Source organism: Perognathus longimembris, chromosome 25 (assembly GCF_023159225.1).
Source record: "Perognathus longimembris pacificus isolate PPM17 chromosome 25, ASM2315922v1, whole genome shotgun sequence".
In the NCBI taxonomy this organism is placed as follows: domain Eukaryota; kingdom Metazoa; phylum Chordata; class Mammalia; order Rodentia; family Heteromyidae; genus Perognathus; species Perognathus longimembris.
The window spans coordinates 16443823-16460650 of record NC_063185.1 but is presented as its reverse complement, the minus strand read 5'-3'; the positions used below and the strand labels follow the sequence as shown (position 1 = coordinate 16460650).

Here is a 16828-nt window from a genome sequence, read left to right as displayed (position 1 = left end):
AATTGGTTAAAAATTGGGTAACAAGACAGCTACAGAGGAATTTACTTTAAAAGCAGCTGACAGATCTGGACAGGAAAATTAGAGTAGTGGCAGCACTCTAGAAAGAACCAAGAACCTAAGCTAGGTGCTGGTGGCTCACGCCTATAATCCAAGCTACTCAGGAGGCTGAGACCTGAGGACTGCACTTTAAAGCCAGTCAGGGCAGGAAAGCCCATGAGATTATTTTCAATTAGCCAGCAAAAAGCTAGAAGTGGAGCTGTGGGGCTCAATGGCAGAGTCTAGCCTTGAGTGACAAAGCTAAGGGACAGTGCTCAGGCCCTGAGTCCAAGCCTCACGACTAGCCACGTGCACACACACAAAACCCCAGTTAAGACTCACCTGTGAGCCTAGCCTGTGGGGAACCACTGACCACAGGGCTTGCTCCCTAGAGCATTTTCATAATCAACTGTTACTTTTAAAAACAGAAAAGGTGGCCATTAGGCAGGGCATGGGGGGCTGCTGGTGTGATGCTAGCAGGGAGGATGGAGCCAGGCCTCAGCAGGGAAGCTTGGGAGCTCGTGCTGTTCTGAGACATCGGCATGCCTTGCACACATGCATATGTGCAACCTGCCCCTCCTGCCCCTCCTACTGCTCTGAATGGCTTCATGCATCCCCACACCACAGATTCTGGAAGAATGCTGAGAAACTAGCCATTGTCAGCAAGGGCCTCTTCTCTATGCTAACTATAACACAGAAAGAGATGCACAGGATCATGGCACAAACTGTCACAATGGCGGTGGGTGCTTCGAATACTGGATGGTGTCCAGAGCAGCTCCAATATCATAATTCTTGGTCTGTAGGAGCCTGGTGAGCCAGCCACCTTCATCTGAGAACCCCATGGACAGCATCTGAGAGAGCGACTCAATCAGCCGGGGGTCAGCCTCTGTCAAAAACAGTACAGGAAGCCATGAGGGGGGAGCATGTGGTCCTCAGGGCAAAGCTTCCTGCCCACAGCCCATTCGCTTTAACAGGGATGCACAGAGGCAGCCCTGGCAAGCTTTTCCTCTGGAGGGCTACATAAACATTTGTTTTAGGCTTGCTGTGCAAGCTGGAAAGGCTGTCATACTACTCAACTCTGCCGCTACAGCATGAAGACAGCCAGATACACTTAGGAACAATTGTGTTCCTATAAAGCTTTGCCAGGCATGAGAGCACACACCTAGGATTCCAGCCACTCAGGAAGACTGAGGCAAAGAGATCATTTGATCCCAGGAGTTTGAGACCAACCTTAGGTAACACTGCCACCAAAACACAAATCAACACGTGAAAATGCTGGGCATGGTTGTGCGGGCCTATAACTCAAAACATGCAGGCAGTAGCAGCAGAGCTGACCAGCCTGGGCTACATAGTAAGGCTGGAATTGTCGCATGTATTCTGACTTCAAACCTTTTTTTTTTTTAAAGGGAGAGGGTGTACTTAAGATCAAACCCAGGGACGAATGCTCTATCCAATAAGCTATAGCTCCAGCCCTTCAAGTTTTGTTTTAAAACTACCCTGCTTTACTTCCCAACCCATGGAAAAGTGTTAAGAAAGAAGATATTGTGCTGGTTCAGGCCTACAATCCTACCAAGTAGAAGACTTAAGCAGGAAGATGGAGGGTGTGAAAGCAGCCTTGGGCTTTGTAGTTCAAGACTAGCCTGGCTGGTGAAACCTTGTCTCAAGTAATTAAAAAATAGGGCTGGGGTACAAGACACAGATGGTAGAGCACCTGCTTAGCAAATTTAAGAACCTGAGAACCGGGCTGGGAATGTGGCCTAGTGGTAAAGTGCTCGCCTCATATACATGAAGCCCTGGCTGGGTTCAATTCCTCAGCACCACATATATAGAAAAAAAGCTGGAAGTGGCGCTGTGGTTCAAGTGGTACAGTGCTCAGGCCCTCAGAGTTCAAGCCCCAGGACTGGCAAAAAAACAAAAACCTGAGGACCTTCTTCTTATAGAGTGACTTGTCCCTTGCACTCTAAGGAAGAGAAGAGATATACTGACCCAAAGATAGGTTATCCACTCAGACATTACTTTCAACATCATTGCCTTGACAGAAAAGAATTGCAGCTATGCTGGGTGTCAGTGGCTTAGGCCTGGAATCCTAGCTACTCAGGAGGCTGAGATTTGAGGTTCAAAGCCAGCCTGGGCACAGAAGTCTATAAGACTATCTCTAATTAACTACAAAAATTCCAGATTCTGAGTGGTGCTGTGGTTTAAGTGGCAGAGCACCATCCTTGGGCACAAAAGTTCAGGGACATCACCCAGGCCCTGAGTTCAAGCCTCAGGACACACATATAAAAAAGAACTGCAGCTGGGTAACGGCTACCTCTTCATGTGCTCAAGGCTGCCCTGTCCTCTGCCTTCTACACTAAGAACTTTACATGTGCTGGATCTTGGCTGGGACACCAGCTATAAATAAGGTTATGCGAGTAGTAGAAAGCAGTCCACACCCACTTCTGCCTTCTTGGTCTAGGTATTGAGCTCTGGAAAACACTGACATAGTTGTTTTCCTTGTGGTACTAGAGGTTTGAACTCAAGATGCAGGCAGGAGCTCTATCAGCAAGCCACACTGCCAGTTTTCTTTCATGTTAGTAGATAAGCCCCATCACATGCTGCTGGATCATGTCCACAATCCTAGCTACTCTGAAAGCTGAGATCTAAGGATCAAGGTTGAAAGACAGCCTGGGCAAGAAAGTCCATGAGATGCTAATGTCCAATTAACACCAAAAAGCAGCCAGGTAGAGGTGTAGTTGAAGCAGTAGGGTGCCAGCCTTGGGTGAAAAGGCTCAGCAAGAGTGAGTCCTGGGGACCTAGTGGTAAAGTGCTCGCCTCCTATACATGAAAAAGCCCTGGGTTTGAATCCTCAGCACCACATATATTGAAAAAGCCAGAAGTGGCGCTGTGGCTCAAGTGGTAGCGTGCTAGCCTTGAGCAAAAAGAAGCCAGGGACAGTGCTCAGGCCCCAGGACTGGCAAAAAAACAACAAAAAGAATTGAGTCCTGGCTGGGAATGTGGACTAGTGGTAGAATGCTTACCTAGCGTTCATGAAGCCCTCCCTGGCTTTGATTCCTCAGTACCACACAAACAGAAAAAGCCAGAAGTGGTGCTGTAGCTCAAGTGGTAGAGCACTAGCCTGGAGCTAAAAACAGCTCGGGGACTGCCCAGGCCCTGAGTTCAAGCCCCAGACTGGCCAAAAAGAAAGTGAGTCCTTGAGTTCAAGCTCCAGTGCCTGGACAACTAAATGATAGTGATAAGTCCTACAGAAGAGGCCATCTCATCCTTTGAAAAGGAACAGAATCCTTCTACTTGCCTGGTGGAAGGTGTGGGTACAAGGCTGCTTCCTTCAGTCCTGTGGGTCCCTCCTGGGAAGGATCAAGAGAGCTGGGTCCTTCTGATTCTGGCATCTGTAGAGACTGGAGTTCCCCTGTAGATGGATCCACTTCTTTAGAAGACAAATGAGTCCAGTCATCATCTCCTCCTGAACAGTTATCAGACTCCATCTGTTCCTAAAGCAAACAAGACTATGAAGACATGGCCACGGGCAACTGACAAGGCTGACCACATTACCAACTCCCCAAAAAGAAATGGGCAACTAGAGGGAGGGCAAGACGGAGGGACAGAGTACTGAAGAGTCCTGAAGTTACAGGTGGTCATGCAGTAAGAGGCTTGCAACACACAATCTAGCAGAGTGACTTAAATGCCACGGGCACACAGTGTAAGTTGACAGAGTGCCTAGGGCTGGCCTAAGTACTGGGATGACACCACGTTGAAGGGCTCACCTGGTGAGCTAGTTTCAGCGGGCAGAAAGGACCAGGCCTACCTCAGGCTGCCCCACAGACTCCAGGACAATCTTTTTCATTTGTTCTGTCAGAGACTGGGCAGTGCCTTCACCATTCCCAGGCTGTTTTCCAAGTTCAGAAGAGCAGCTGCTTGGCTGAGAACTACCCTTGTCTTCTGTGCTGGAACTTTCCGGAGAGACAGGTGTCAGGCGGCTTCTCTTCCCACCGTGCTCCACATCAATATCAACCTCGATGCCTAGAACCAAGGAATAAAGAAAAGCCATTTAGTCCAGAGAACTTACCTGCAGTTTAGAACTCAAGTCTGGGGCTGGTATTGGTGGCTCATGCCTGTAATCTAGTGACTCGGGAGGCTGAGATCTGAGGATTACAGTTCAAAGCCAGCCCAGACGGCAAAGTCCGTGACTCTGATCTCCAATTAAATCACAGAAAAAGCCAGAAGTAGCTCTGTGGCTCAAGTGGTAGAGCACTAGCCTTGAGCACAAGAGCTCAGGGACAGTGCCCAGGCCCTGAGTTCAAGCCCCACAACCGACAAAAAAAAAGTCTTCTTTGTGGTATAAAGGGTTCTTTCACTTAGTCCCATCAGCCTGAGGACACTGATACTCAGCACACTCAGAAACACACAGCTCAGATGTGACCAGAGATATAATCTCATGAGCCAGAAACAAAGTGAGCTTCCATCTTCAAGATCCCCAGGGGGGCTGGGCATATGGCCTAGTGGTAGAGTGCTTGTCTCATATACATGAAGCCCTGGGTTCGATTCCTCAACACCACGTATACAGAAAAAGCTGGAAGTGGAACGCCTTGAACACAAAGAAGCCAAGGACAGTGCTCAGGCTCTGAGTTCAAGCTCCAGGACTGGCAAAAAAAGATCTCCAGAGACAAACTGTCCTTTACCATCCTTGCCCCAAATTCTCTTGACTTCTAGAAACTCTGATATGTGCATCACACTGGGCCTTTCCTCATCCAATCTGATAAAACATTAACTTCAGATAATACCCAAAGTAAGCTTCTCAGTCAAAAGTCCGAAGACCTTGTTTCTCCTGTCCAAGCCCTAGAGCAGGGTGTGGGCCAATAAATGCCACATGTGGCTGAACACTCCAGCCAGCACAGGAGCCCCCGTGATGCACTGCTTGTGCATGCAGGGCCTGGTGATACAACAAATACACACTTTATGCACTAGGCCCAGGCAAGCAAGCAAAGTGGAAACTAGATATACAGTGCACAAGGACAGCCCAGGGCAGGCTCAGCACGTGCCCACTGGGAGACAGAGGGCAGATTAAATACAAAGACTACATGCCAACAATTTAGAGTCAAACTGTTCCTTCTCTAAAGTTACAGCGAAAATCCATCTCCTCCGACCACACACCATTCCATTCCCCAGAGACACTGCAGTCCTTTCCACCCCTGCTGCTCTGGCTCAAGTTCATTCTTCTCCCTGTCCCTCCTCCTCCACCCTCTCCCACCAGTGTTCTTTCAGACACTAAACAAAACCTCTAGGCAGGCTGGCCAGATTTCCTGACCAAGCAGGAAGGTATGGTGCCATCCAGACTCCAAGACTCCTCTCTAACGCCATGCTAGCACTTCAGCATCCATTCCCTGCTCAAGATGTGCAGGCACTTCCTAAAACCTTCAGGTCCCTGAAGTCTGGGAGGGGCACATCTGCTCCCGAAGATCTACCCTGTGCCTTGTGGCACAGAGCTAGTGTTAGCTAGAGCACAGCATCACTTGCCTCCATCACTCCCATTCCCCCTCAACAGACAGCCCTCAGGAAGCAGCCTTTCAACTATCTACCACCCAAGTTCTCAAGTTCAAAGGTGGACATGCAGACTGCTGTTCATTCAAGGGAGAGTCAGGTGGTGACAAGCCAGCCCTTCAGCCAGTTTAGTGGCCCTTCCTACTGAGAAGCTCCTTGATGCCATTTCTTTTATGTAGAAAGCTCAAGAATTTACCAGGGGGCTGGGGATATAGCCTAGTGGCAAGAGTGCTTGCCTCGGATACACGAGGCCCTAGGTTCGATTCCCCAGCACCACATATACAGAAAACGGCCAGAAGCGGCGCTGTGGCTCAAGTGGCAGAGTGCTAGCCTTGAGCGGGAAGAAGCCAGGGACAGTGCTCAGGCCCTGAGTCCAAGGCCCAGGAATGGCAAAAAAAAAAAAAAAAAAAAGAATTTACCAGGGAGTCTGACCTCAGGTACTTATGTTCCGGCACTTGGTAAACATAGGTTTTTGTGTGTTTTATTTTTTGTCAGTCATGGAGCTTGAACTCTGGACCTGGGCACTGTGCCTGAGCTCTTCAGCTCAAGGCTGGTGCTCTACCACTTAAGCCACAGCACCACTTCTGGTTTTCTTGTGGTTAACTGGAGATAAGAGTCTCATGGACTTTCCTGCACTGGCTGGCGTTGAACCTAGATCCTCACATCTCAGCCTCCTGAGTAGCTAGCATTAACAGATGTAAGCCACCAATGCCTTGCTAAACCTAGGTTTTATACAAAACCTTGCAGTGTCAAAAACACGTTAGTTACCCATTTCCCTGCCCCCAGGTAAGGGCTATAAAAGGCCACATGCAGCCACCAAAGACAAACAACAGCTCACTTACCCAGAGGGCTGAGGGCGGCTGCCACACTCTCCCCTATGTTCTTCAGGAAATCCACACTGGGATCCTCTGATGGACCAGAAGCTTTAAAAAAAATGTTTTTTTTTGCAACAGAATCTTTCTATGTAGCCTAGTTTGGCCTGAAATTCTTGATCTTCCTGCCCTGGGCTTACAACAGAACGCTACTATTGCAGGTTTAAGCTACCGTGCCCAGCTCGATTCAATGCCTCTGTGCTGACATTTTCCCTGCTGGAGATCTCAATCATCCAGGTCACGTCCACCCTGGGGCATTTTGTCCCAGAGGCCCATTCCCATCCATTTTTCTCTTCTGCCTCCCACTATGTGTGCTCTCATCCTCCAAGGGACCACATCCTGGGCTACTTTGTTTTTGTTGTTGTGGGGCTTGAACTCAGGGCCTGAGCACTGTTCCTGAGCTTCTTTTTGCTCAAGACTAGCACTCTACTACTTGAGCCACAGCGCCACTACTGGGTTTTCTTATGTGGTGCGAAGGAATCAAACCCAGAGCTTCATGCATGCTAGGCAAGCACTCTACCACTAAGCCACATTCCTAGCCTGGGCTACTTTTTGTGCCAGTACTGGGGCTTGGGCTTGAACCCAGGGCCTAGGCACTATCCCTGAGCTTTATTTTTGTTCAAGGCTATCACACTACCATTTGAGCCACAGCTGTATTTCCAGCGTTCTTTTGGGTGGTTAGTTGGAGATAGTCTCACAGACTTTCCTGCCTGGGCTGGTTTCCAACTGCAATCCTTATCTCAGCCTCCTGAGTACCTAGTGTGACAAGCAAGAGCACACGCTTCTGGATTACTTGTCTTCTGTAACCCAGAGAGACTCAGTGCACACTGTATATATAGATACTGACAATATCCTACATATGCTATTTACCCAATATCAAACATATTCCATGCAGGTGTGGGCCTCGACAGGCATTCAGGACAGAGAGAGCTCTTGGCTCGGGGCCCTGCAGCTCTGCCTGTCCTTGCATAGCCCACTGTCCCTCTAAAGAAGCCAGTTCAGAAGCAAACCTCACCCGATTCCACCGTGGGGCTGGGGCGAGCATCCCCAGCTCGAGGAGGACGTGGGCTCCAGTTCCCTGGTGGGCCCATCTCCCAGCCTGGCCACCCAAAATGCCCATGCTTCAGCTTCCGGAGCCAGCGGCTGTGAGAGAATCCCTGGCGATGGGTAAGCAGAGAGGTAGGACAATAAGGGACCAAAATCACAGGCTCCTGCCACCCTGTGTCCACCCAGGACCACAGCAGGCCTGCTCACCTCAGAGTGGTGCCCAAAAGGGGTGGGGAACACAAGCTTACTGTGCTCCCTGTGCAAGCCCTTCCCCTCACAGACGCTACACAGGTCATAGTCTGGACACACGGTACACTTGTAGCGAGTTCCCAACACAGGCCCATTGCAACCATCACAGATCACGTTAGGGTGCACTGCGCTGCGAGGAGCCTCCTGAACACAGGGGGGCCGGTGGTCCCGCCGGCACTCCTTCTTCTCTGCAGGGAGAGTAAAGAGAGTCATCAGGGTGAGGCTTCAAAATCATCCCTCCACTGTCACTGCAAGACTGTCATAATCATGAAGGGTCACAGCCTCGCTTTCCAGACAGAATCCACTTGGAATTCAGCAATCTAGCAACTGGAGAACCCACTACATGATACCAAGGACATGTTTCCCAGGCAGCAGAGGAGCAACAAGGGGACCCTTATCTGTCTACCTTTGACCTTGGTTCTCATAAAGATCCTTCACTTGCCCCCAACCCCAGGGTACCAGACCCCACTCCCTCAAAGAAGATGGAGTCTCCCTCAGGCCAGACATAGCATTTATGATGTCCCTGGTTAGGCAACCCTCTGGTTCCTGGCCCCGTTTGAAAAGTTAAACCTTGTTTTTACTCAACAACACCACAGAGCAAGCCCTTACCTTTAATGTAGATGCGGAAGATGTCATCCTTCACGTAACACATGGCCATTGTCAGTTCCTCATCACTGGAAAAGGCAACCAAGTCCCCGTCCTCATCTAGATTTAAAATAGAGTACATCAGGGTTGGAAATATGGTTCAGTGATAGAGTGCTTTCCTAATGTATCAAAGGCCCTAAGTTCCATCCCAGCACCAAGGGAAAACAAAACAACAAAAGAAAAGCATCTAGTAGGCCTTTCAGCTAGACAAAAGTGGCTTCAATGTGCTGAGACCAATGCTAAAGGAACACTTTAAGGGCTCTATAAAGTTTGAGCTCAGAGAGAAGGAACAACTGGCAGGACTGTCCACCAACTCTGACCTAAGGTAGATGGTAAGTGCTCCACAGCCTGGGCCAGAGCTGCATGCAGAAGGCACAGCACATGTACCCAGTGGGGCGGAAGCAACGGCTGGCTGGCTACCTGCCACTCAGCTTCCAGGCCAGCTGCCTCTCCAGAAAGATGCCATCAGGGTCCATATCTAATCATCCCCATGACAGTCTTCAACTGTGCAAGAGCCCTACCTGTGCCTGTTCTTAAAAAGCCTAGCCCTTCAAAGGGGCTGAGTTTTAGAATCAAAGAAGATAAATCCATCTGTCTGCTTCCTTCTACAGCAAAGCTTTAAAGACATGTATTTGGGGAGCTGGGAATATTGGCCTAGTGGCAAGAGTGCTTGCCTCATATACGTGAAGCTTTGGGTTCAATTCCCCAGCACCACATATACAGAAAACGGCCAGAAGTGGTGCTGTGGCTTAAGTGCCAGAGCGCTAGCCTTGAGCAAAAAAGAAGCCAGGGACAGTGCTCATGCTCTGAGTCCAAGCCCCAGGACTGGCAAAAAAAAAAAGACATGTATGTATGTGGGCTAGCTGGTGCTCAATGTCATCCTGTAATCCTAGCTACTCAAGAGAATGGAGGTTCAAAACCAGCCCTAGAAGTCATGACACTCCAGTTAACCAGCAAAAAACTAGAAGCGGAAGTATACCTCAAGTAATAGTGCCAACCTTGAGTGAAAAAGTCAAATGCACAAGGCCCAGGGTTAAAGTTCCAGTACTAGCTTGCATATGCATGTGCGCACACACACAAGATGTATTTGGCAGGTAGTCTCCAGTTTTTAAGTTAGTCCAAATGGTCATGAAACACCATCTTGCAGGCCAAGCCTGTGAGCTATATAGACTGCAATGTCTACTGTACAACAGTAACAACTTACTTGGGAGCTGGTGGCTCACACCTACAATCTTAGCTACTCAGGAGACTAACATATGAGGATCATGGTTCAAAGTTAGCCTGGCACGGGAAAGCCCATGAGACTTATCTCCTCCAATTAACCATCAAAAAAGCCTATGGCTCACGGGAGATCAAGAGGAATAGTTGTTTACCCAACTAATGTCCATACCTGTCCATTTTCCATCTGGACAGAAACTTGCATTCTTGCCTTTGTTACTTGGGGGGGGGGGGGGGGGGGGTGTGTGTGTGTGTGTGTGTGTGTGTGTGTGTGTGTGTGTGTGTGTGTGTGTGTGTGTGTGTGTGTGTGTGTGTGTGTGTGTGTGTGTGTGTGTGTGTGTGTGTGTGTGTGTGTGTGTGTGTGTGTGTGTGTGTGTGTGTGTGTGTGTGTGTGTGTGTGTGTGTGTGTGTGTGTGTGTGTGTGTGTGTGTGTGTGTGTGTGTGTGTGTGTGTGTGTGTGCCTCTGACTGGTTACTCCCAACCAGGTCCACTATCCCTAAACACTCCCTTCCTGTGTGTGTGTGTGTGTGTGTGTGTGTGTGTGTGTATGCGCCTCTGACTGGTTACTCCCAACCAGGTCCACTATCCCTAAACACTCCCTTCCTGCCCCCAGTCCAGTTATTCCTCCTTCCTTGTAATGGGCCACAATTGGGTTTATGTTCCAAATGGAACTTTTCTGGCTTGTGGCCAGGGTGTTTTCTCCCATGTCATTCATGTTAAATGGTCCTGTGAACTTGTCAGCCTTTTGCCTGACCTTTTCAAAAGTCTCTTTTAACAGGATAACATCCCTCACCCAGGACACCACCTGGGAACTGGCAGTTCAAGGCCAACCTCTTACTACAGGCAACTGGAGGCTTCACTTACACTGCTCTGCCCAGTGCAGATCTGGATCCTGAAGATCCCAGCCCCAGTGACTCCTTGATGTGCCCAAGCTGCAGGAGGTAGCCAGAGGAGACAATGACACCCATTGGTCCTGATAACTGTTCTTGTGAAAATGATGAGGACTTTTTTTTTTTTTAGCCAGTCCTGGGGCTTGGACTCAGGGCCTGAGCACTGTCCCTGGCTTCTTTTTGCTCAAGGCTAGCACTCTACCACTTGAGCCACAGCGCCACTTCTGGCCATTTTCTGTATATGTGGTGCTGGGGAATCGAACCCAGGGCCTCATGTATATGAGGCAGGCACTCTTGCCACTAGGCCATATCCCCAACCATGATGAGGACTTTTACTAACCAAACTGTCAAATACTTCTTGGATGGTACCAGGCCAAATGACGAACCAGGGACCCCTGACTACTTCACCCCTTTACAGCAGGAAGTAGCCCCAGAAGAAACAACCTTTGCCCATACTCCTGGCCTGGTACCCCTCCTCTGTTTAATAAACAACAAATGGGGGAATGTTAGCATTTCCCTAACCTCTGGTCCTCAGCTCCTCCCATTAGCCCCAGATCCACCCATACATAATGAGCCACTCTTACTACCTACCTACTTCCACTTTTACCCCGAGAGAGAAGCTGCCACCTGGATAAGGTGCAGATGCCATGTAGCTCCCTCTCCCGTGGGAACTATGGCCCTACTAATAAACCTCCTTATGAACCTTCAAAAGAAAAAAGGCTGTGGCTCAAGTGGTAGAATGGTAGCCTTGAGGGGAAAAAAAACAAACACTCAGAGATAGCATGCAGGCCGAGTTCAAGTCCAAGAACTAGCACAGATATGCACCAAATAAAGACCAAAAGACCAAACTATAAAACAGTACTTTTCAGGGGGGAGGGGAAATGAGGGACAAGGTAACAAACAGTACAAGAAATGTATCCAATGCCTAATGTATGAAACTGTAACCTCTCTGTAATTCAGTTTGTTAAGAAAAACTTTGAAAAAAGAAACAGTACTTTTCATCCACAAAAAAATAAGGTACTGGTGCATATTATGCACAACACATATTATGGTTTAAAAATATTACACACTCTAAGACTTATCTGTAATGTATACAGAGTAGAAAAATGAATAAACCCAAGCACTGATGGCTTAGTCCTTTAATTCTAGCCACTCAGGAGGCTGACATCTTAAGACCAAGGTTTGAGTAGAAGCCAGCTAAAGCAGAAAGTCTCTGAGGCGCTCATCCCCAATTAACCAGAGAAAAGTGGAGATGTGGTTTAAGTGGTAAAGCACTAGCCAGCCTTGAGTAAAGAAATCCAGGAAGAGTTCAAGCCCCTGTACTGGCACATTCTCATACAGCACGCGTGTGCGCCCGCCCCCCCCCCCAGACCAGACTCATATACACTTTAACTGAATGCACTGTATGGTATATAATGCTCCAGCTCAATACAACTATCACAGAAAAAGTTTCTTCTTGTACCAGCATTGGGGGGTCTTGAACTCAGGGCCTCAGGTTCTCACATTTTCTCTCATTCATATAAAAGAGCTCAGGTAAGCTGGGCGGGCACTGGTGGCTCACATCTGTAATCCTAGTGACTCAGGAGGGCTGAGATCTTAGATCCTAGTTCAAGGCCAGCACAAAAAGTCCATGAAACTGTTATCTCCAATTAACCACTAGAAAACTGGAAATGGAACTGTGATTCTAAAGTTGGTAGAGCACCAGCAGGGACAGACAGTACCTAGGCAAGACCCATCACACACACACACACACACACACACACACACACACACACACACAGAGCTCAGGTATAAACATCTATTCTCAAACATGGTCAGCTCAATTTTTTGTGGGTACCAGTACTGGGGCTTGAACTCAGGGCCTCGGCTCTGTCCCTTACCTTTTTTAGAGCTCAAAGCTAGCACTCTACCACTTGAGCCATGCTTCCACTTCTTTTTGATGGTTAACTGGAGATAAGTCTCAGTTTTGTCTGCTCAGGCTGTCTTCAAACTGCCTCTTAGCCTCTGGGCTGGGAATATGGCCTAGTGGCAAGAGCGCTTGCCTCGTATACATGAAGCCCTGGGTTTGATTCCCCAGCACCACATATATAGAAAACGGCCAGAAGTGGCGCTGTGGCTCAAGCGGCAGAGTGCTAGCCTTGAGCAAAAGGAAGCCAGGGACAGTGCTCAGGCCCTGAGTTCAAGGCCCAGGACTGGCCACAAAAAAAAAAAAAAGAAAAGAAAAAACAAGGAGCTAGCTGGTTGCTAGCGACTCACGCCTGTAATCCTCCTCAGGAGGCTGATATCTAAGGGTCATGATTTGAAGCCTACCTGGGCAGGAAAAGCAATGAGACTCTTATCTCCAACAGATTACTTAGGAAAAGCCACAAGTGGCACTGTGGCTCAAGTGGTAGGTAGCCTTGAGCAAAAGAAGTTCTGGGACAGTGTCCAGGCCCCTAAATTCAAGTCCCAGGACTGAGACACACACACACACACACGCACACACATGGAGGGGAAGGGAGAAACAAAGATTATGTGCATGAGCTACCAGCACCAAGCAGGAAAAAATAAAAAAAATTTTGAAAAACAGATGTTGCTAAGTGATGGTGGCTCACACCTGTAATTTTAGCTACTACTCAAGATTTGAGGTTTCAGGGCTGCGAATGTGGCCTAGTGGCAAGAGTGCTTGACTCACATACATGAAGCCCTGGGTTTGATTCCCCAGCACCACATACATAGAAAAACGGTCAGAAGGGGCGCTGTGGCTCAAGTGGCAGAGTGCTAGCCTTGAGCAAAAAGAAGCCAGGCACAGTGCTCAGGCCCTGAGTCCAAGACCCAGGACTGGCAAAAAAAAAAAAAAAAGAGAGAGATTTGAGGTTTGAAGCTAGACAGACGGGGCAGGAAAGTCCATTAGAGCACCGGCTTTGACCGTGGAAAGTTCTGGGGCAGCACCTAGGTTCAAGCCCCAGTACTGGTGCAAAACAAAACAACAAAAGTGGTGGGCTGGGCATATTGTAATCGTGGCAACTCAGGAAGCTGAGACCTAGCTGAGGATAGTGGTTCGGAGCCAGCCCACGCAGAAAGGTCGGCGAGACCTCCCTCCCCATCTTCAACGAACCAGCAAAATGCAGGCCTGGAGGCGTGGCTCCAGAGTAGAGCCGGCGCGCGTGCGCGCGCACCCCCCCACCCCCGGGCAGATCCGCAGTGCTCGGGAGGGAGGTCCCAGCCAGCCCTGTCACCTCCCAGGGGCGGGCCTTCACCTCCCAACCACAACAACTCCCGACCCCGCCCCTTGCGGGCCCGGGCGGGCGCCGGGAGAAAGCCGCGGGGGGGGGGGCGGGGGTCGAGACTCGCGGGCCTCGTCACGCTCCACGCCGGACCCCCGGCTCCAGTCACGCCTCACTGCCAGGAGTCCCCCGCACGCGCCACGCTGTTGACCCGCGTCCTTCCCCGCCCTTCCTCCACGCCGGCGCGGCCCCGGCTCCACCAGGGCACGACCCGAACCTCCCCACCTGGCTTAGCGAAGCGGGACCAAGATGTCAGTGTAACCCGAGTGCCCGTCGGGCCACCCGGTGCCCGCGGGGAGCGCGGCGGACGCCCCGCCGCGTCCCCGCCCAGAACTGCAACCTCACGGCGGGGGAGGGGCGGCGCTCGCGCCCGGGTCCCCCCGCCCCGGCCCGCCAGGCCCCGCGGGGAGAAGCCCACCCACGCGGGCCTCAGAACGCCGAGGCCAGGCCCCAACGTCCTCCCCAGCCGGAGACCCACGGAGGCCCCCGCCCACCGGGCCCCGAGAAGAAAGGAGGCCGCCGCCCCCGCCCCCGCCCGCTCACCCCGGTAATGCGCCTGGAAGCCGCCGCTCCGCAGCGCGGGGAACAGCACAGCCAACCGCCTCAGCAGCCGCTCGCAGGGCCCCGGGCGGACCGCGGCCTCCGCCTCGGCCTCGGGCTCGGAGCTGTCGCCCAAGCTGAAATTGAAGCGGCGTATCTCCCGCGTCGCTTCCTCCTTGCCCAGAAGGTAGGCCTTCACGGTGACGGACGCCATGACGAAGGACCAGGTACTTCAGACTCCGCCGGCCCAGCGCGACGCGCGGAGCGCGCCTTTTATAGGAGACGGCGGAAGCCCCGCCCCCCGGGGGCGGGGACTGGCGGTGCCCCGCCCCACCGCCGGGGCTGCCGCGCGCGAGCCGCCCTGCCGGGCCCCCCCGGAATCCGTTGCCCCCTCTCCAGCGGACGCCCCCTCCGCATTTCCCAGGCCCTCGCCAACCCCACCCCGTCCCTGTTGCTCCCAGGTCACCAGGGACTCCCAAATGCCCAAATTTTAAGAGAAGGGGGGGTCCTGTCCTAGGCTCCTCCCAGGCTCGGGCCTGACCGTGACTCAGCATGGTCAGCCCGGGGCCCGGGCCGCCCCCCCCCCCCCCCGGCTGGGCCGCTCGCCCCGGACCCCCGGACCCCTCTGAGCACTGCAAACCAGAACCAGGGCGCTGCCCGGCGCGTTCTGTCCTCGATGCTCCAAGCTCGGTGTCCCAGCCCCACTCCATGGCCAGCTCCTAACCGGGTGCACACCCCCCCCCCTCCAGGACTCAGGCCTGAGCCCCAGGCAGCGCCTGGTTTAATTAGGGTGGGGTTGACAGGTGCCACGGTTCAGGAGCTGGCCGGCTCCTCACACCCACCCCGGGAAGGGCCAGCCTCCTGGAGGCTCAGATACCACCTGCTAGCCCAGCCAGCCCCGGGCTCCACCAGCAGGCGTGGGGGCTCTGGCCTGGTAGCCCCATTGGCAGCCCTTCAGCCAGGAGCCAAGAAGCCCTGGCTTATGTGACAAATGACCCCCCCCCCCCATTCGCCAGGCCCTTGGGAAGGCGGTCAGGGCCCTGTGGCTGGTGGGTAGGAGGTAGGCAGAAAAAGCCTATCACCCTGTGGAGCCCCCAGACAGCGTCCTGTCAGTAGCAGATCAGACATACTGGGCGGAAGTCATGTCCTTCCAGGACGGAGTTTAGAGAAGCAGAGACATCTCCCAAGCTTGGGAAGATGACTGCTGCTCTCCAGAGGACTGCCTGCCTAGGTGAGGCTTCAAACCTGTGCCCACAGCAGCCCAGCAGAGCGCTGTCCCTGCTTGGGCAGGACCCACTGCCACGCACACGGGGGACAGCGGCGGTGGCCTGCGCAGGTGTCTGCCAAGCATGACTCAGCAGTCCTGTGGCCCAAGAGCCTCAACGCCCAAGCAGGCCCCTCTGAGTGGGTGGGGTACCCCAGGAAAACCCTTTGGTTCTGGGGACTCTGGCTTTCAGGAAGGGCTGGAGGAGCACACACCCTCCCCCACAACCCACGTCAAAGGACCTGTGGGCCACCACTAGGAACGCCTTTGCTTTTCTTACTATTTGGGACCTGGTGAGTTTTCAGGTAGGGTAGAAAGGCTCATGGAAAAAGAGGCTATCGGGATATTGGGGACCCTGAGAACCTGGCCTAGAGACCCCATGCCCTCCCTCCCCCCCAGGGGTTGCCCTGAGTTTTTTTAAATCCTTGCAAGTATGCCTGGCTGCTTATACCTCCTCCCCCACCCCACCCCCAACCGGAGGTAAACAAGGCAGTGTCTGGGGAACCCCCTGGCAGGGCCCTCTTCTCTGCCTGCCCCGTGGTCAGGTGGCCTAGCCCAGTGAGTCACAGTCTCATGATCAAGGACAGAACAGGGAGATTCCCTGGCTGATGCCAGCCACTGCAATAGCAGCAGGCAGGCCTGGGAGGGGCCTCAGGATCTCGGTGGGGGTCTCTGGAGCACCCAAGCACTCGGAGGCCCCAGCTTCCAGACTCCCCGTCTAACATCCGATCGTCTTTCTCATTCCCAGGCACCCAAGGAGCCCCCTTCCTGTGCCCCCCAGACACCCCCTGCCCTCCAGAGGATGGCTTGGGCCCGGAGACAGGAAGAAAGGGGAAGAGACAAGAGACAAGCCCCTCCATCTTTGGGCAGGTGACTTGCCTTATCTTTCTTTCCTCATCTTTCAAACAGGTCCACTCACACCAAGCCTTCAGCCCCTCTTTTTGCTGACTTTTTTGGAGGGGGTGTCTCACAGACTTTTCTGCCCAGTCAGGCTTGAAACTTCTGTCCTCCGGATGTCAGTTTTCTGAGCAGCTAGGACCGTAGCAGCCACCAGCACTTGGTGGCTGTGCTAGTTTTCATGTCTTTATTGGTAGTGAGGAAGGGAGACCAGAGGGTTGAGGTGAAAGAGTGGAGAGCCCCAAAGACACACCCCCCTCCCCCGTTAAGAGGTCCTGGGAGAAAAGCAGGGGTGACCACAGGACAGCTAGTTTGGTTTAATTCCACTTTCATCCCCAAATCCCCGTTGGTTGGCAATGGTTTTCT

General features: G+C 52.1%; 1 protein-coding gene and 1 long non-coding RNA gene across 2 annotated transcripts; both read right to left on the bottom strand.

The window, feature by feature from the left end:
- Positions 1–271: 271 nt before the first annotated feature.
- Sqstm1 (sequestosome 1) lies at positions 272–14560 on the bottom strand. The gene is made up of 8 exons (XM_048334069.1): positions 14305–14560; positions 8352–8447; positions 7701–7930; positions 7462–7603; positions 6417–6497; positions 3842–4056; positions 3332–3527; positions 272–922 (listed from the first exon to the last, which is right to left on the bottom strand). The coding sequence occupies exons 1-8, from the start codon at positions 14513–14515 to the stop codon at positions 765–767; spliced, it is 1329 nt and encodes a 442-aa protein (XP_048190026.1). The 5' UTR covers positions 14516–14560; the 3' UTR covers positions 272–764.
- LOC125341942 lies at positions 1440–2178 on the bottom strand. The gene is made up of 2 exons (XR_007209111.1): positions 1956–2178; positions 1440–1768 (listed from the first exon to the last, which is right to left on the bottom strand). It is a non-coding gene; the product is annotated as an uncharacterized LOC125341942 (long non-coding RNA).
- Positions 14561–16828: the final 2268 nt, after the last annotated feature.

Excerpts from the sequence above, each read along its gene's own strand:
- Sqstm1 (XM_048334069.1), bottom strand. The coding sequence starts at position 14,515 with ATGGCGTCCGTCACCGTGAAGGCCTACCTTCTGGGCAAGGAGGAAGCG. Across the intron at positions 8,448-14,304 it reads CTTCCAGGCGCATTACCGGG|ATGAGGACGGGGACTTGGTT; the intron begins GTGAGCGGGCGG and ends TTTTAAATCTAG. Across the intron at positions 3,528-3,841 it reads AGTCTGTGGGGCAGCCTGAG|GAACAGATGGAGTCTGATAA; the intron begins GTAGGCCTGGTC and ends TGTTTGCTTTAG.